This window comes from Hyperoodon ampullatus, assembly GCF_949752795.1.
Source record: "Hyperoodon ampullatus genome assembly, chromosome: X".
NCBI lineage: Eukaryota > Metazoa > Chordata > Mammalia > Artiodactyla > Ziphiidae > Hyperoodon > Hyperoodon ampullatus.
In genome coordinates this window covers 113,476,052-113,494,298 of record NC_136913.1, presented here as the reverse complement: position 1 = coordinate 113,494,298, position 18,247 = coordinate 113,476,052, and the positions used below count along the sequence as shown (strand labels likewise).

The following is an 18,247-nucleotide window of genomic DNA, read 5'->3' as shown; positions in this document are numbered from 1 at the left end:
ATTGGGCATATATAACTGTAGTAAGTACTCAATATATATACATACACGCAAATACACACACACACACACACACACACACTGGGTGGCTTAAACAAAAGAAATTTATTACAATTCTGGAGGCTGAGAAGTTTAAAATTAGGGTGCCAGTATGTTCAGGTTCTGGTAAGAGCCCTGTTTCTTGTTTGTAGATGGCCACCTTCCCATTGTGTACTCACATGGTAGAGGGCAGACAGAAAGAGAGCAAGGTTTCCTGTCTCTTCTTATAAGGGTACTAATCCCATCCATAACAACTCCACGCTCATGACCTAATTACCTCCCCAAAGCCCCACCTCTTAATACCATCACTTTGGGGGTTAGGAGTTCAACATATGAATTTTGGGGGGCCACATTCAGTTGATAAGTATATATATGTAATAAATAAATAAATAAATACTTAATTGAAATGGTTCAACCATTTAAACTTAAAATGGTAAATTTTTAAGTTATGTATATTTTCCCACAGTAAAGAATTGGAGAAAAAAATATACAGATTATGTGGATGAGGACACAGACAAATGATCAAACAGGCAGATGACTCAAAGCTGGGTATAAGAAGGGAGGAATACAGGAATGAGAGCTGAAAAAGATGGATAATAGAATCAAGATAGTAACAATTATCAAGATAATGGAATGGTGAATAGAAATTAATTAAAATTTCACAGTTCTCCTTAAAGATTCAGAACATCAAGTACACATATACAGGATGATTTGTCATGACAGCAATTGGTGTAGAGATGCCCTGGGGTTTTACACTTGCTCCCAGGCTGATGTGAGGCAAGGGTGTGACACAGTTGCTAAATAAAATCATGCAAGTTGAGCTATCAATAATACAATATGAATGTCTAAAAGAACAGAGGTTTGAGTCTAACAATTCTTTATACAGGTCAAGCCATACCTGGAGCACTGTGTTAACTGAAAAAGGGAAACATGTCTACAAGAGAGCCACCAAGATGGAGAAAGCTTAAGAAATCATTTCATCTGAGACATTGGTGAGTGTGTTGTATCTATCTAATCATGGTCTGCTTGAGAAGGGTTGCCCAGAAAATATGAAGCAGATTGGGTAGGTGAATAATCTGTGTTGGTTATCCAGAAACCAAGAAGCAAAAAGTTAAAGGTTAAATAATCTGTAGGGTTCTCAAGAACTACACCCAAAGGGTTAACAATGCAAAGTTCCCAAGAGCCTAGGCAGCAGCTGTGAGGCAGGCCCACTGCAGCTGCTGCTCAGGGTTTGGCCCCAGAGCACTCCCCTTGTTGCTTCTGCCACTGTCTGCCAAAGCCAGGGTAGGGTCTTGAGAATTTAGAGGTTAAAAGACATAAAAGGGACACATAAAAGAAAACTCCCTTCAAAATCTATAAGGCTGGATGGCAATTATTACTATGCCCAGTTTACAGATGAGGAAATTAAGGCTCTGAAAGCTTAGATAACTGCTCAAAAGTCACAGAAAGTGGCAGGGGGTGGTGGTGGTGGTGTGATGAATTGGGAGGTTGGGATTGACATATATACACTAATATGTATAAAATGGATAACTAATAAAAAAAAAAGAAATGGAATTCAAGTCCAGGTTATCATTCATTCATGAGTTTATGTAATATTTATTGAGATCTACTTATGCCCAGCACTGAGACTACAAAGGTGAATAATACATAGTCCTTGCCTTTAGGATACTTATAAATACCTTAAAACAATGTAATCAGGATTAAAATAGAGGATTTTACATTATGTTATATATTCATGTGCTGGAGAACTATAGCTTAAGTGGAGCTGAAGTGTAGAGCACATGGAGGGAATGATGGGAAGTACATCTGGAAAACTGATTTGGGGCCAGATTGTGTTGGCCTGAAACTGCTATGCCAAATTGGGTGGACTTTGTACTGTATTCAGTGGAGAATTATAAATATTTCCAAAGCAGAGGAATTACATGGTCAAATTCATTTAGCAAGATAACTTTAGAAGCAGGTGGAAGATGGACTGGGGGGAGCTAGGAAGAAAGATAACTAAAGTTACTATTACAATAACCCATATAAAAGAGTATGAAGACCAGAACTAAGGCAATAACAGTAGACACATGCAAGGATGGGGATAAACAGATATGAGAGATTTCTGAGAAGTTGAATTAGTAAGGTTTTGTGACTGATTAGACATAGGAGGTAATCATAAGAAAGCCAATGATGATGATGAATTGGTAAAACATTAGACAATTAATGGAAATGAGAGATACAAGGAGAAGGCCAAGTTGAAAGAGGTAGAAGATATTTGGTTTGGGATACATTCTCTGATATCTAGGAGAGAACATCCAGTAAGCAGCTAGAAACAGGACTGAAACTGAAGAGAAACATTTGGGTTAAAGTTATGGAATAGGGGTCATCAGCACTTTCAAGTTAGTTGATGTTTTAAGAGGAGAGGAGGGCAAGGAGAAAGAGGATGAGGGGAGAGGAAAGGGAAAGGAGAGAGGAGGGAAGGGAAAGGAAGGGAAGAGATTCATGAACAATATGCACAGACTGTCATAGTGTAACTGTAAATCAAATTAAGATACAAATGAGTGAATGAAAGAATCCCAACAATTAAAGTTTGGGTAGAAGAAGAGTATCCAGCAAAATATTGAAAAAGAATGGTGAGAGAATTAGAACCTCCAAGAGGGAATGGAGTTGTGCATGCCAAGAAAGAATAAAATTTTGAGACTGGAATTGGATGGAGAGAGGACTAAAAAGGCCATGGCAGATTGCCTTGGGGGACTTGGGATCTAGTTGAGGGCCTTAATTCAGTTATTCATAGTAGCAACATATGTGTGATTGTTAAAAGATTCCAGAGAGAGTAAGGAAGGAAAATAGGTATACAGAGAAAGAAACAATCAGGGAAGCTTCCTCTAAAAGAGAGCATTCTGAGCTGGAACTTAACAGAGAAGAAGCTTGGACTACTGAGAAGAAGAGAAACGCACATAAGCATATCGGTCAGCATAAGGGCACAGAGGCTGGAATGGACGCAAAGAGAGTGAGAAGTTGGAATATCCCAAAAAGTTGGGTTAAGCAAACCCATATACACCCAGGCATACCCATTGTGACATCATTATGGGTCCAGTGTCTCAGTCTGATCACAAAGAGATTGCATTATCAGTCAACATCCTGGTCTTTTATTTTCCCCTCAGGCTCTGCTCCCCAACACATCCCAGGGACTACATAACAGTGTCAAGATGGTGCTGTCACTATTATTCAACATAGTTTTGGAAAGTTTAGCCACAGCAATTAGAGAAGAAAAAGAAATAAAAGGAATCCAAATCGGAAAAGAAGAAGTAAAGCTGTCACGGTTTGCAGATGACATGCTACTATACATAGAGAATCCTAAAGGTGCTACCAGAAAACTATTAGAGCTAATCAATTAATTTGGTAAAGTAGCAGGATACAAAATTAATGCACTGAAATCTTTGCATTCCTATACACTAATGATGAAAAATCTGAAAGAGAAATTAAGGAAACCCTCCCATTTACCACTGCAACAAAAAGAATAAAATACCTAGGAATAAACCTACCTAAGGAGACAAAAGACCTGGATGCAGAAAACTATAAGAAACTGATGAAAGAAATTTAAGAAGATACAAACAGATGGAGAGATATACCATGTTCTTGGATTGGAAGAATCAGCACTGTGAAAATCACTATACTACCCAAAGCAATCTACAGATTCAATGCAATCCCTATCAAACTACCACTGGCATTTTTCACAGAACTAGAACAAAAAATTTCAGAATTTGTATGGAAACACAAAAGACCCCAAATAGCCAAAGCAATCTTGAGAAAGAAAAACGGAGCTGGAGGAATCAGGCTCCCAGACTTCAGACTATACTACATGGCTACAGTTATGAAGACAGTATGGTACTGGCACAAAACCAGAAATATAAGTCAATGGAACAGAATAGAAAGCCCAGAGATAAACCTTATTGTTGATAAATGAGGCAAGAATATACAATGGAGAAAAGACAGTCTCTTCAATAAGTGGTGCTGGGAAAACTGGGCAGCTACATGTAAAAGAATGAAATTAGAACACTCCCTAACACCATACACAAAAATAAACGCAAAATGGATTAAAGACCTAAGTGTAAAGCCAAACACTATAAAAATCTTAGAGGAAAACATATGAAGAACACTCTATGACATAAACCACAGCAAGATCCTTTTTGACCCACCTTCTAGAGAAATGGAAATAAAAACAAAAATAAACAAATGGGACCTAATGAAACTTAAAAGCTTTTGCACAGCAAAGGAAAACAAGACGAAAAGACAGCCCTCAGAATGGGAGAAAATACTTGCCTATGAAGCAACTGACAATGGATTAATCTCCAACATTTGCAAGCAGCTCATGCTGCTCAATATCAAAAAAGCAGGTAACCCAATCCAAGAGTGGGCAGAAGACCTAGGTGGACATTTCTCCAAGGAAGATACACAGATTGTCAACGAACACATGAAAGGATGGTCAACATCACTAATCATTAGAGAAATGCAAATCAAAATTACAATGAGGTATCACCTCACACCTGTAAGAATGGCCATCATCAAAATATCTATAAGCAAGAAATGCTGGAGAGGGTGTGGAGAAAAGGGAACCCTTCTGCACTGTTGGTTGGAATGTAAATTGGTGCTGCCACTATGGAGAAAAGTATGGAGGTTCCTTAAAAAACCAAAAATAGTTCTACCATATGACCCAGCAATCCCACTACTGGGCAGATACCCTGAGGAAACCATAATTCAAAAATAGTCATGTATCACGATGTTCATTGCAGCTCTATTTACAATAGCCAGGACATGGAAGCAACCTAAGTGTCCATTGATAGATGAATGAATAAAGAAGATGTGACACATATATACAATGGAATATTACTCAGCTATAATAAGAAACAAAATTGAGTTATCTTGTGAGGTGGATGGACCTAGAGACTTTCATATAGTGTGAAATAGGTCAGAAAGAGAAAAATAAATACCGTACGCTAACACATATATATGGAATCTAAAAAAAAAATGGTTGTGAAGAACCTAGGGGCAAGACAGGTATAAAGACACAGACGTAGAGAATGGACTTGAGGACACGGGGAGGGGAAGGGTAAGCTGGGACGAACTGAGAGAGTGGCATGGACTTATATATACTACCAAATGTAAAATAGATAGCTAGTGGGAAGCAGCCACATAGCACAGGGAGATCAGCTCAGTGCTTTTTGACCACCTAGAGGGGTGGGATAGGGAGGGTGGGAGGGAGACACAAGAGGGAGGAAATATGGGGATATATGTATATGTATAGCTAATTCACTTTGTTATAAAGCAGAAACTAACACACCATTGTAAAGCAATTATACTCCAATAACGATGTTAAAAAAAAAAGATGGTGCTGTCTCATCCTTCATGACTTAATTTTTACACTTCAGCCAGAGAGAGGATACAATTGTTACTGGTTGAAATGCCCACTGTAAGTTTTATAAACGTGGACAGTAAAACCAAGGCTGGAAATAATTGGAAAAGTGTTGTAGAAAGAGAGCCTTAAATGCCAAGCTGTGAAATGGGAAATTAATCCAGTAAGACTGGGAAGACACATGAGTATATTGAGAAGGCAGTGACACAGTGAGAACTTTGCTCCTCGATTGGGAAACAGAAACAAAACTTATTCTCAGGGTCCTTATCCTTTGGGTTTCAATTATTAAGTGAAAACTACACCAAGATTGGGCCCTAGATCTGACCCCTTTCTTGCTATCTATGCGAAGATGCAAGTTACAGCAAGGAAAAAAGGCAAGAGTGGAAGATGTAGTATACCTGTTCTCTTTACAGCCTCCTGGGTTTTGCAGCCTTCCTTTTCTAGCTTCACTCAATTTCACTGTCCTTTCCCATAATTTGGTAACCAGCCCTTAAGAGAGGGAATTTAAAATCCATAAATGTGGAGCAAAGAACATTTTTTATGCCATAAAAGATCATTGAGGTTGAACAGAGACATTAGGGTTAGCACTGACAATCACAAGTTGAGACCCTCACCAACCTGAAGGCAAGGTACTGCGCCAGAAGATCTCTCAGTGTAAATTCCTGTCCAGATTGCTGAGTCTGTGTCTTGGGAGTTCTGTCCTAGATGCCTTTTGGAAACCATGGGAGAGAAATCCCAGTGTAGTGGCAAAATTCCTTCTCCAAGGGATGACTGATCTTCCTCAGCATTACCTTTGGTTTAACCCCTCTCTTTGGACTGTTCATTGTCTTGTATACTGTCATCATGATGGGGAACCTGGACATGGTCACTCTCATGGGGGTTAGTCTCAACTTATCTTTCAGTTCTGCCTAGATTTTGGCCATTCAATTTCTCCATTCTCAAATTTCTAGCAAAGGTGTTTTCCAAGCCTGGACTACCCTTCTCTTTCTGAGGTCCTAAAGCATAATGAGAATCTTAAGCATCTTGTGTATCACAGCGTTCTTTCTCTTAACATGAATGACCTGTGATGACTTTGTCACTCTCTGTGGCCCTTTATTCTCCCTTGTCACTAGTCCAAGAGATTCAACTGACCCATCAACTCAGGAGTCCTCCCATCTCTTATATTCCACCCCTCCTTCTTCAGTTCTCACTTCTGCTCACTTCGGGGCCATTCCTCCCAAGTTCAAGCTGATTTCCAAAACATGATTTCCAGCTTTGAACTCCCTGATTTCACTAACTGCAATACAATTCTTCTCAGCCTGTGCTATGGAATCACCTACCTCCACCCCACGATCCTGACATGGTTACTTCCTGGGAAGAGAGAGGGTGTTTTCTGGTTCTACAGTGAGGTGATCTCCATGCCAAAACAAAATATCTGTAGAAAAAAGTTTTGATAGAATTTTATTCATAATTCCATCCATCATTCTTTTCCACCTGTTCAGATGAAACTTTCATTAAAAGTTTTGAGGTATCACTAGTCTAGTTCATTAAAAGTAAACAACATTTTACAATAGTCCTTTGATGACTATATATTTTATGAAGTCCAATGAAGTAACACATTTCATGTCAAAGGCATTGCTTTTAATACACTACCATTAATGAAATATTTGCTTTAAGGTAAGAGGTGTGTTTAAATCTTTATTATTAAAGTGTTAATGTACAAATAAGGGCTTGTTTTCTTGTCTCTGATGAGTCTCAGAAATTTCTACATGACTCATATAGGTACAAACTTGTACTATCTGCTTCAATAGCATAGCTGGTTCCCATATTATGATCCCATGGAAACAAAGTCCCTTATATAGGAAATTGAGGTTCAGATAGGTTATATCCCAAGGTCAACACAGATGGTGTGGTAGTGCTGAGACTGTAACCTTTTTTGTTTGTTTCCCAAGCTTCTGCTCCTTGCACTACATATTTCTAACCTGATATCAGGGAGTATGTCCATTAAATAGGGATTTGCTTGGTGGTATATCATTCATAGGGTGCTTTAAAAGATCTTGAAATTTTAAGTGGCTTGATTGACCATTTGGACTTCAGAGATTGTGAAAGACTTAAACCTCACATATAGCAACAAAGGCAGCATGCTTTTTGAATCAACCATTTGGAACCTGAAATGTGATGTTTATTTTAGCTGAAGCAAAATAAAAATATTACATCTCTCCAGTCATAATCGAAGTCAGTGAGAAAATATGATTTTCTATATGGTAGGCTATTCACTTTACATTCAACTTGTTATGAATGCATTTAATCTATAACCCCTGCATGACTGGTACCTAATTTCCTCCTGCAATCACTTACATATTTCCTTGTTGTACAATAAATTTTAAGTTCACCAGTCCCCATTGCTAGGATAGTGCACTGCATGAGCTCAGAAGGCACTTCATAAATATCCAATGACTTTATCTCTGGCTCATGTTTCTCTATTTCCCAAGTCCTTTCATTCCACCACTAGAAGGTCTTAATCCACAACATGGTAATCATAATCATCTTGACCTCCCTTTAGTTAGTAATGTAGTCAAATGCCTTTATTCTGTTGACTGTAAACCATTTACATCCAAATGCATTTGTCTGAAACTGTAAGAGCTTCCTGGGAGAGCTTCCAGGGCAGAAATGTTTTTTGTTTGTTTTGCTGAGTAGTTAGTATTCCATTGTATGGCTGTACCACAGTTTGTTTTACCACTCATCCATTGAAGGCTGTTTAGATTGTTTCCAATTTTTCACTATTATGAACAAAGCTGTTATAAACAATTGTATATAAATTTTTATCTGAGTATAAGTTTTCATTTCTCTAAGAAAAATTACCAAGAGTACAATTTTTTAGTCATATGGTAGGTGCATTTTTAACATGATAAGAAACTTCCAATAAGTTTTCTAGAGTGGCTGTACCATTTTGCATTCCCAAGAACAACGTATAAGAATTCCAGTTGCTCCACATTCTCACCAGACTAGTATTCCAAAAGAATTTCTAATAGGTGTATAGTGTTATCTTGTTTTTAATTTGCATCTGCCTAATGACAAATGATGTTAAATATCTTCTCCTGTGCTTATTTTATCTGTATATTCTCTTCAGTGAAATGTCTGCTTATGCCCTTTGCTCATTTTTTAATTGGATTGTTTTTTTACTGTTGAGTTTTCAGAGTTATTTATATATCCTGGATACAAGTCCTTTGTCGGATGTATGAATTGCAAATATTTTCTCCAAGTCTTTGTCTTTTCATCTTCATGGAAGCACCTTTTACAGAGAAAAAGTTCTTAATTTTAACAAAGAACTTATTTATTTTTTTTCTTTTATATATCATGATTTTCATTTCCTTTCTAAGAACTTTTGCTTAAACTCAGATTATATAAGTTTTCTCCTATGTTTTCCATAAGCTTTAAAGCTTTACATTTTATATTTATATCCATGCACCATTTGGAGTTAATTTTTGTATCAGGTGTGAATTTGAGGTCAGAGTTCATTTTTATTTTTATTTTTTTCCATATGAATGGCTGTTTGTTCCATTTGATGAAAAGACTACAATTCCTCCAATGAATTGCTTTTATACCTTTGTCAAAGACCAAATGGCCATATTTGCATGGGTCTATTTCTCAACTATCTATCTGGTCCATTGATCCAAGGGTCTATTCCTTTGCCAATGCATACTGTATTCATTACTGTAGATTTATTCAAAGTCTTAAAACCTGTTCGTGTGAGTCCTTCAACTTTGTTCTCTTTCTCAAAATTGTTTTAGCTATTTTATTTTCTTTTTCCTTTTATATAAAATTTAGAATATAGAAATTCCTATTGTCCATAGTAACAATAACCACAAAATTCTGCTGGGATTTTCATTGCTATTGCATTAAATTTATAGATTACTTTGGGGAGAACTGGCATCTTTATTACACTGAATCCTCCAATCCGTGCTCATGGTATGTCTCACCATTTATATCTTCCTTGAAATCTTTCATCAGAATTTTATAGTTTTCAGCATACAAATCCTATACAAGTTTGTTATATTAATACTTAGCAATTTCCTTTTTAGACCCATTTAAAATGATATACATATATTTTCAAAATTTTTACTTCTAATTGTTCATTGCTTGAATTTAGAAATACAATTAACTGTTTGCAGATGACATGATACTATACATAGAAAATTCTAAAGATGCCACCAGAAAACTATTAGAGTGCACCAATGAATTCAGTAAAGTTTCATGATATAAAATTAATATACAGAAATCTGTTACATTTCTATACACTAACAACGATGTATCAGGAAGAGAAATTAAGAAACAATCCCCTTTACCATCACATCAAAAAGAATAAAATACCTAGGAATAAACCTACCTAAGGAGGCAAAAGACCTGTACTCCAAAAACTATAAGACACTGAAGAAAGAAATTAAGGAAGACACAAATAAGACTTCCCTGGTGGTCCAGTGGTTAAGACTCCGCACTCCCAATGCAGGAGGCATGAGTTGAATCCCTGGTCAGGGAACTAAGATCCTGCATGCCACACTGCATGGCCAAAAACTAGAACAAATAATTTTAAAATTTGTATGGGAACACAAAAGACCCTACATAGCCAAAACAATCTTGAGAAAGGAGAACAGAGCTGGAGGAATCATGCTCCCTGACTTCAAACTATACTACAAAGCTATGATAATCAAAACAGTATGGTACTGGCACAAAAATAGATACATAGATCAATGGAACAGGATAGAGAGCCCATAAATAAACTCACACATTTATGGTCAATTAATCTATGACAAAGGAGGCAAGAATATACAATGGAGAAAAGACAGCCTCTTCATTAAGTGGTGCTGGGAAAACTGGACAGCTACATTCAAAGGAATGAAATTAGAACATTCTCTAACACCATACACAAAAATAAACTCAAAATGGATTAAAGACCTAAATGTAAGCCCAGATACTATAAAACTCCTAGAGGAAAATACGAGCAGAACACTTTTTAACATAAATCACAGCAATATCTTTTCTGGATCCGTCTCCTGAAGTAAAGGAAATAAAAGCAAAAATAAACAAATGAAACCTAATTAAACTTAAAAGTTTCTGCACAGCAAAGGAAACCATTGAGAAAGTAAAAAGACAACCTACTGAATGGGATAAAATACTTCCAAATGATATGACTGATAAGGGATTAATATCCAACATATATAAACCGCTCATGCAACTCAACATCAAAAAATCAAACAACCTGATTAACAAATGGGCAGAAGAACTGAATAGACAATTTTCCACAGAGGAAATGCAGATGGCCAACAGGAACATGAAAAGATACTCAACATCCCTAATCATCAGGGAAATACAAATCAAGACCACAATGAGATATCACCTCACACCTGTCAGAATGGCTATTTTCAAAAAGACGAAAAATAACAAATGTTGGCAAGGATGTAGAGAAAAGGGAACCTTCATACACTGTTGGTGGGAATGTAAATCGGTGCAGCCACCGTGGAAAACAGTATGGATGTTTCTCAAAAAGCTAAAAATAGAATTACCATATGACCCAGCAATCACTCTCTTGGGTATATATCCGGAAAAAACAAAAACACACACTAATTCAAAAAGGTACATGCACCCCAATGTTCATAGCAGCATTATTTACAATAGCCAAGATATGGAAGAAATCTAAGTGTCCATCAGCAGATGAATGGATAAAGAAGACATGGTATATATATGCAGTGGAATACTACTCAGCCATAAAAAGAATAACATTTTGCCATTTGCAGCAACATGGATGGAGGTGGAGGGCATTATGTTAAGTGAAATAAGTCAGACGGAAAGACAAATACTCTATGATATCACTTATATGTGAAATCTAAAAATTACAACAAGCTAATGAATATAACAAAAAAGAATCAGACTCACAGATATAGAACAAACTAGTGGTTACCAGTGGGGGCGAGGGGAGAGGGGCAACATAGGGGTGGGGGAGTGGGAGGCACAAACTATTGGGTGTAAGACAGGCTCAAGGATATATTGTACAACATGGGGAATATAGCCAATATTTTGCAATAACTGTAAATGGAAAGTAACATTTAAAAATTGTGTAAAATATTTAAAAAATACAAAGAGGGGAAACATATTTGGGTATCATCAAGACTATTCCTCATGTCCTCCAGAAATGCATGGCACAGATGGAGAAATGTCAGAAAGGTTACTCACTTTGGCATTGCAAGGAAGGAAATGCTTTCAGCGAGGCATAAATCCACAGCCTTCACAATTTGGAGAACTAATTTACTCCATTGCCCCTATCAAATAGTTAGGGATGGTGCAATGCTCACTAATAAACACCTATGAGAAAAAAAGCAGGGACTACACTGATGCCATTGTTAGAAATCCTTATAAATTAGGCATTTTATGGCACCATCACAGTTTTGCTTCTAGCCATTGAGAGATACTTGGAGTTTGAGAAGTAGTTAGTGTGCAAGGCTGAGTGCCCAGAAGGTATTGCATCTACGGTATTCAAATGTCTACAGGCAGTGACAATGGATAAAGACATCCCCATTAATATATCACAACATGGGAAAGAGATACAGGTCTCTACAAGAAAACATTCAGGCTCCAATTTGGTCTGCTGGCACATTACTTCATTCGTCCTTGAGCATTAATGAGTTAGCCTTTAAGTTGTTATCCCATAACCTCCATTTCAGCAAAGGCTGCAGTCGTGATGAACAAAATGGCTCATTTTAGCCTGTGCGGTGTAATGCCCCAAGATAATTAAATTTGGGAGCAGCGTTCTTCAATACGTGAGTCAGCCCATCATGCCATAACAGAAGCTCATAAACTGGTTCAAATATCACCTAATGTACCACAATTTAACTTGAAGAAAAAAATAGTTTCTCCTTTAAATGGCTACAAAATCTGCACAGCCAAGCAACAGAATTAAATGAATCTGCCCACAAGAGACATGTCTATAAAGTCTACTTTTTAAACAATTTTCTTGCTTTAAAATCAATAGCTTTAGCACTTAAAATACATAACAACTTGGTATTTTCTATAAAAGCTGCTAATGAGCCAGCACCAAAGGAGACTGAAGCTGCTTTTGCCTTCCAAATGAGAGACTATGTGTGTATGTGTGTGAGCACATCCACACGTGTGCATGTATTGGGGAGTGGGAATGGAGTGTATGCAGGGGATATTATTAATTTACTATTGATTTTGTATTCCCAGGTCCTAACACAATGAAAAGCATATGACAGATATTTAATAAACATTTATTGAATAGAAAAAATAAAACAAATGCATAGAACCAAATCCAGTCTGATAAGAAATGAAACAGTATGGTACAAGGCAGCTGGCTGCCACATATATCTCAGGTACAAGTGTATGTTATTAGAACACTGAGTGGCACTCAGAGACTTTACTGACCACATAAAAACTAATTAAATAATTCTTTAATGTTTAAAGTAATTTATAGTTTATAATCAGAGTAAAAGGTTGAGTAAACAAGGTAATATGACAGATCATAAAATGAGAAATATATTCTTACTACCATCTTCTGTATTGGTCATTTATCCTTAATTCCTAGAATCCATATGTTTGGGGAAACAACTGGTATTTTAATTGTGGGTAAGACTTTTTAATATGACTAAGAATGTATTTTAGATAAAAAGTTTATAACACAATATATCTCATAGACAAGTTGATTCTTCCAACTCTTCCCAAAACATCTCAGTGGTGACTACAGGTCCCCCAACTCTCAATATGAGTCAGTGAAAACACCCCATTGGGGATGGCTCTGCTTACTGCTTCAGCCATCTTGGACATCACAGCTGCTCAGTCCTTGAGCTTACTTTCCTCAGCATCTCAGGAGACCAGTCACAAAGACAGAAACTTTGCTATATTAATGATTCTGCCAATTACACAGAAAAGGCCAAGCCTGGAGGGGGAAGTGGGGAGGGAAGTATAACTTGGAGCTTAGTTCCAGAGGCTTTACTGTTGTGGGCACACAAACTTATCTGCGCTTGCCAAGGGAACATCTGGAGAAAGCCCAACCACTGGTGCTGAGCTGAAGCATTTTCAATGAGTACAGAAACAGAAAAGTGGCTGGTGAATATTTGTGACTTCTAGAGACATTCAAAAAATAAAGGTGGGTGATAAAGGACAGGGGTGCTTGCAGATTAAACTTTGAATGTCCCACAAATTCAGTCATTCCTAGTCAACTTTCTTCCACCTGGAGACGGCAGCTCTTGGTAGAATCTAGGAGACCTAGGTTCTATTCCTGACAATGTCACTAAGCATCTGGGTGTACTCTGGACTTTGTATGGCTAGCTTCTCTCCTTTCAGATTCTAGCTCCTAATATCAACTCCTCAGGCAGGTTTTACCTTCCACTCTACCTAATGTTGCCTTTCCAAACTCTGAGTTCTCTCTATTCAATTAGCTTGTTTGGTTTTCTTTATAATTTTATTATTCAGATATTATTTATGTATTTGTTTGTTTGTTAGTTGGTTGGCCATCTCTTCCTTTAGATTGTAAAGCCCATGAGAATACCCATAGTGCCTGTCACATTGCCTGGAACACACCAAGCATCCAATGAATATTAGTTGAGTGAATGAATGCATGCATGTCCAAGAACAAAGTACATAACTTTTTGTGGCTTCAATTCATCATCTATAAAATTAAGAGAAACCATCTTGATTATTTCCAAGATTAGCATGATAACAGAGAAAGGATGGATTTGTAAATTCCTTGGGAAAAAACTAACAATCTCTAATTGTATGACTCTATATTTAGAAAAGACAACATGGATACAACAATAGCATTAGAATATTGCAGAACCATATTTGAATGTAGATTCTGCCACTTAACAGCTATGAGATCTTCAGCAAGGCACTGAAATTCTCCAAGCCTCAGTTGCCTGGTTTGTAAGGTGGAAATGCTAATAATAGTAGTTACTTGCTAAGGTGGTTAAGAAGATTAAGTAAAGTGATTTATGTCAATCACCCAGCATAATGTGTGGCACTTACTAGGTACTTTATTAATGGTATTTATTAATATATTCAGGATAATATTTAAAATTTTAACAACCAGTACTATGTACCGTGGAAATTTCAGTTCCCAAAGATGGCCATAAAGGTGACTTTAATGGAACACCAGCCAAAAGCAGGCAGCCACAACTTTGGAGGGGCCGAAGGGCAACAAGCATTAACTTACAGGTTGCTGGAGGATAATCTATTTTTCTCTTCCAGGGCCTCCCTTGTAGCCCACAAGAACATGGAGGCCAGTGTTGTGAAAGCCAAGGTGTGCTGGCAGGTGTCAGGGAAGCACCCAGGGAGGAGGAGGCTCAAAAGCAGCAATTTAGCAATCATCATAGAACTTTTTAAAAGTTGACATGGCTATCCCAGTGCATGCTTTCTGAATATTTGCCCTGACTATATTTATCTTTACAAAGCATTTTCCTGGAGACTCTCCTTGGATCTTTGCAGTAATCTTGTGAGTACAGAAGAGCGAGTGTTATTATGCCCATTTTACAGGTGAAGATACTATGACCCAGAAAGGACTTACCAAATTCTATAGAGCAAAAAATAGTATGGAATCAGAACTCAAACCCAGATATTCTGACTCTAAATCCATTGATATAAATTCTCTGTGCAATGCTATCATTTGTCCTTCACTGTCTCAGCTCTTAACAGGAAAAACAATATTAAAATAAAGTACCGTTAGGCATTGTCAATCTTCCTGACTAAGAGAAAGGATAGAAATGGCCCTAAGCAGAATTCAACGGTGTGATTTCTAAGCTGCTCCCTGTGTTCTGATAGGGATATGGATTCCATGTTTCTGAAAGAAGAGAGGTCAGAGGCTGTTACCTACCCCAAGTGGAAGGAATACTGTAGACAGGACACCTGGGTTCAAGTTCTGGCACTTCCATCAAATCCCGGGACAACTTTGGGCAAATTACTCCCCTTTTTGATGTCCTGATTTCTGGATTTCTCCCTCTTGAAAACAGTATTAGATCTTGAAAGCAGTATTAGAGTAGTAGTTCTCACCCTTTTTACTGCCTCAACACACTGGAGAATCACAACACAATGAGTAGTAACAGGAGCTAAGTTAGGGAAGGATTCTTAAGGAGGCAAATGGCAGAATCTAAAAGGGGCCTCTGTGTGGTTTGAACAGACAAACTAGGAGATTCCCAATCATTAAAAAAGCTACCACATGCCTAGTGTCCACCAGACACTGTGCTAAGTGCTTTACATAAATTATTTCATCTTCACAGTAAATTAATGAAGTAGGAAAATTTTGGTACTCTCATATTAAAGGTGAGGAAACTGAAGCTCAGATAGGTTAACTAGCTTGTCTAAGGTCACACAGCTAGTAAGACATAGTATTGGATTCTAACCCTCCTATAATTGACCCTGGAGCTTGCCCTCTTACCTCTATATTTTATTGTTTTATATTATATTCCCCCTCCACTCATCCCCTGATGTCCCTCAAACACACAACTGATAATGAAAGAACTAGTAAGTTTGTAGAGTCCCTCCCATGTCTAAGATTTGTGTCCTTGACTTTATATTCAGGTTAAACTTTAGCTGAGGACAGAAGAAGTATGTAGAAGGAGGAAGAAAATTAGGATTCACTGAGTACCTGCTTTCTTCCCATGCCTTGCTAGATATTTTACATACACCTACCATCACCTTTAGTCCTTACAACCACTCTTACAAGATTGGTATTTTATCCCTGTTTACAAAGAAGACTCGGAGAGGTTAAGACACTCCCCCAGGGTCACAGAGAAAATAAGTGGCAAAATTTGAGATTAAGAACCATTCTTCTGACTTTAAATTCCATTCTCATACCTTTAAACCTTGTGTACAATAGGCTGGAGGGTAGCAAGAAATAAGTGAGCCAGGATGAAGTATTTGTCACAGTTGACACACACAACTGTGTGTGTCATGCCCTAGGTAGCCAGGACCAGATCCTACAGGTGTCTGTTTAAGGACTTGAGCTGTACACGTCTCCCTATTTTCATGCATATCCCTCCCGCAGACCTGCAGTGGCCCAATGGGAGCAGGCAATGCCAGTGAGTTGAGCGAATTCTTCCTTGTGGGCTTCACCAATGAGCTTCAGCTCCAGCCCATTCTCCTTGCCCTCTTCTTCCTCATCTATGCAGTCACAGTAGTTGGAAACCTGGGCCTCCTTGTTCTCATTGTGGTGAGCTCCCGACTCCACACTCCCATGTATTTCTTCTTCAGCAACCTGTCCTTTATTGATTTCTGTTATTCCTCCATCACCATCCCCAAAATGTTGATGGGGTTTTTCTCTGGTTGCCAAACCATCTCCTTCTCTGGTTGTGTGGTCCAGACAAGCTGCTTTGTGATCTTTGCTGTCACTGAGTTCTTCCTCTTGGCCTCCATGGCCTATGACCACTACGTGGCCATCTTCAGCCCTCTGCTCTACCGTATCATCATGTTCCCAAGGTTCTGTTTGCAGCTAGTGGCTGCCAGCTATGCAGTGGGCCTAATGAACACAGTGCTCCTCACTAACACAGCCTTTCATCTGACCTTCTGTAAGTCCCATGTCATCACTCATTACTTCTGTGACATTTCTCCCCTTTTAAAGCTCTCCTGCTCTGACACACAGGTCCTTCAACTTCTCCTGTTTGTGGTGGTTTTAATGTGTCTGTGTCCCTGACAGTAGTCCTGGTCTCCTACACATGTGTCTTCATGGCTATCATCAGAATCCCCTCAGCCCAGGGCGAACACAAGACATTCTCCACTTTTGCATCCCACCTGACTGATGTCAGTTTGTACTATGGAACCACGGTATTCATTTACTTGTGCCCAACCTCTGAGTACTTACTAGGCAGGGAAAGGCTGGTCTCTGTATTTTACACAGTGGTCATCCCCATGCTCAACCCCATGATCTACAGTTTGAGGAACAAAGATGTGAAGGAAACATTTGGGAATGTTCTCAGGAAGACCTCACAATTCTTCCCCCTCCCCATACCCAGATTTCCATGATGTTCAATGCAATAAAGGAAGGACAGAGAAGGGAAGAAGAGGTAGGTGATGTGTTTTGGGCCACCAACCATGTCTCAAGCATTATTCTAGGAATTTTAAATAGGTTAGACCTTGAATCCTCTCCACAACTCTGGAAGTCAAATATTATCATCTTAATTTTACAGATGAGGAAACTGAGGCCCTGAGTGATTTGGAGATTTGTCCAAGGTCATATAGCTTGAATGCAGTGAAAACTAGATTTCAATTCAGGACTGCCTGACTCTGAAACTCCCTTTCTACTACATTACACCGTTTCTGCATAAGGCAAGATGCCGCCCTCTCTATTAACCTTCAGGGTCCAAGGTTTCCGAATTTTTTCCCTTTCTGCTATATCTGGTCTCTCAAATTTATATTAGTTTCTGTCCCCTAAGACCCACTCCCTTTCCCATAGCCAATTCTTTATCTGTGGCTTTGTATTATGCCTGATCTGGTCATTAAATTAATGAACACGTTCTATACAGAGCCCTATACGAGATGCAGGGGTGGAGAGGGATAACAAGGAAGAAATCTATGGTCACTAACTTTTGGCATCTTTCAATTAATTTATGGAAGACAGAAGATCCCACCCAAAAGGCAACTGAACTATGACTTTTCATTTAAATTGACATTTATTGAGTCCTTTCTATGTGATAAATGCCAAATCAGTTACCTCATAATCCTCCTAAGGACTCTGTGATATAGGTACTACTGTTGCTCCCATTTTACAGATGAGAATACTATAGCTAAAAAGCATTAAGTAACTCACTCAAGGTAACACAGCTAATTAATGGTTAATAC

At 38.1% G+C, this 18,247-nt stretch overlaps 1 protein-coding gene across 1 annotated transcript in view; it reads left to right on the top strand.

Annotated features, from left to right (window-relative positions):
- LOC307069799 (olfactory receptor 5J3-like) overlaps positions 1 to 17,102 on the top strand; it is a gene marked incomplete at both ends in the record, with an annotated part of 55,721 nt that extends 38,619 nt beyond the window's left edge. Inside the window, one exon of the mRNA XM_079728114.1 lies at positions 16,458 to 17,102. Within this exon, the coding sequence (XP_079584240.1) occupies positions 16,458 to 17,102 (645 nt within the window). The remainder of the gene's footprint in view (positions 1 to 16,457) is intronic.
- Positions 17,103 to 18,247: the final 1,145 nt, after the last annotated feature.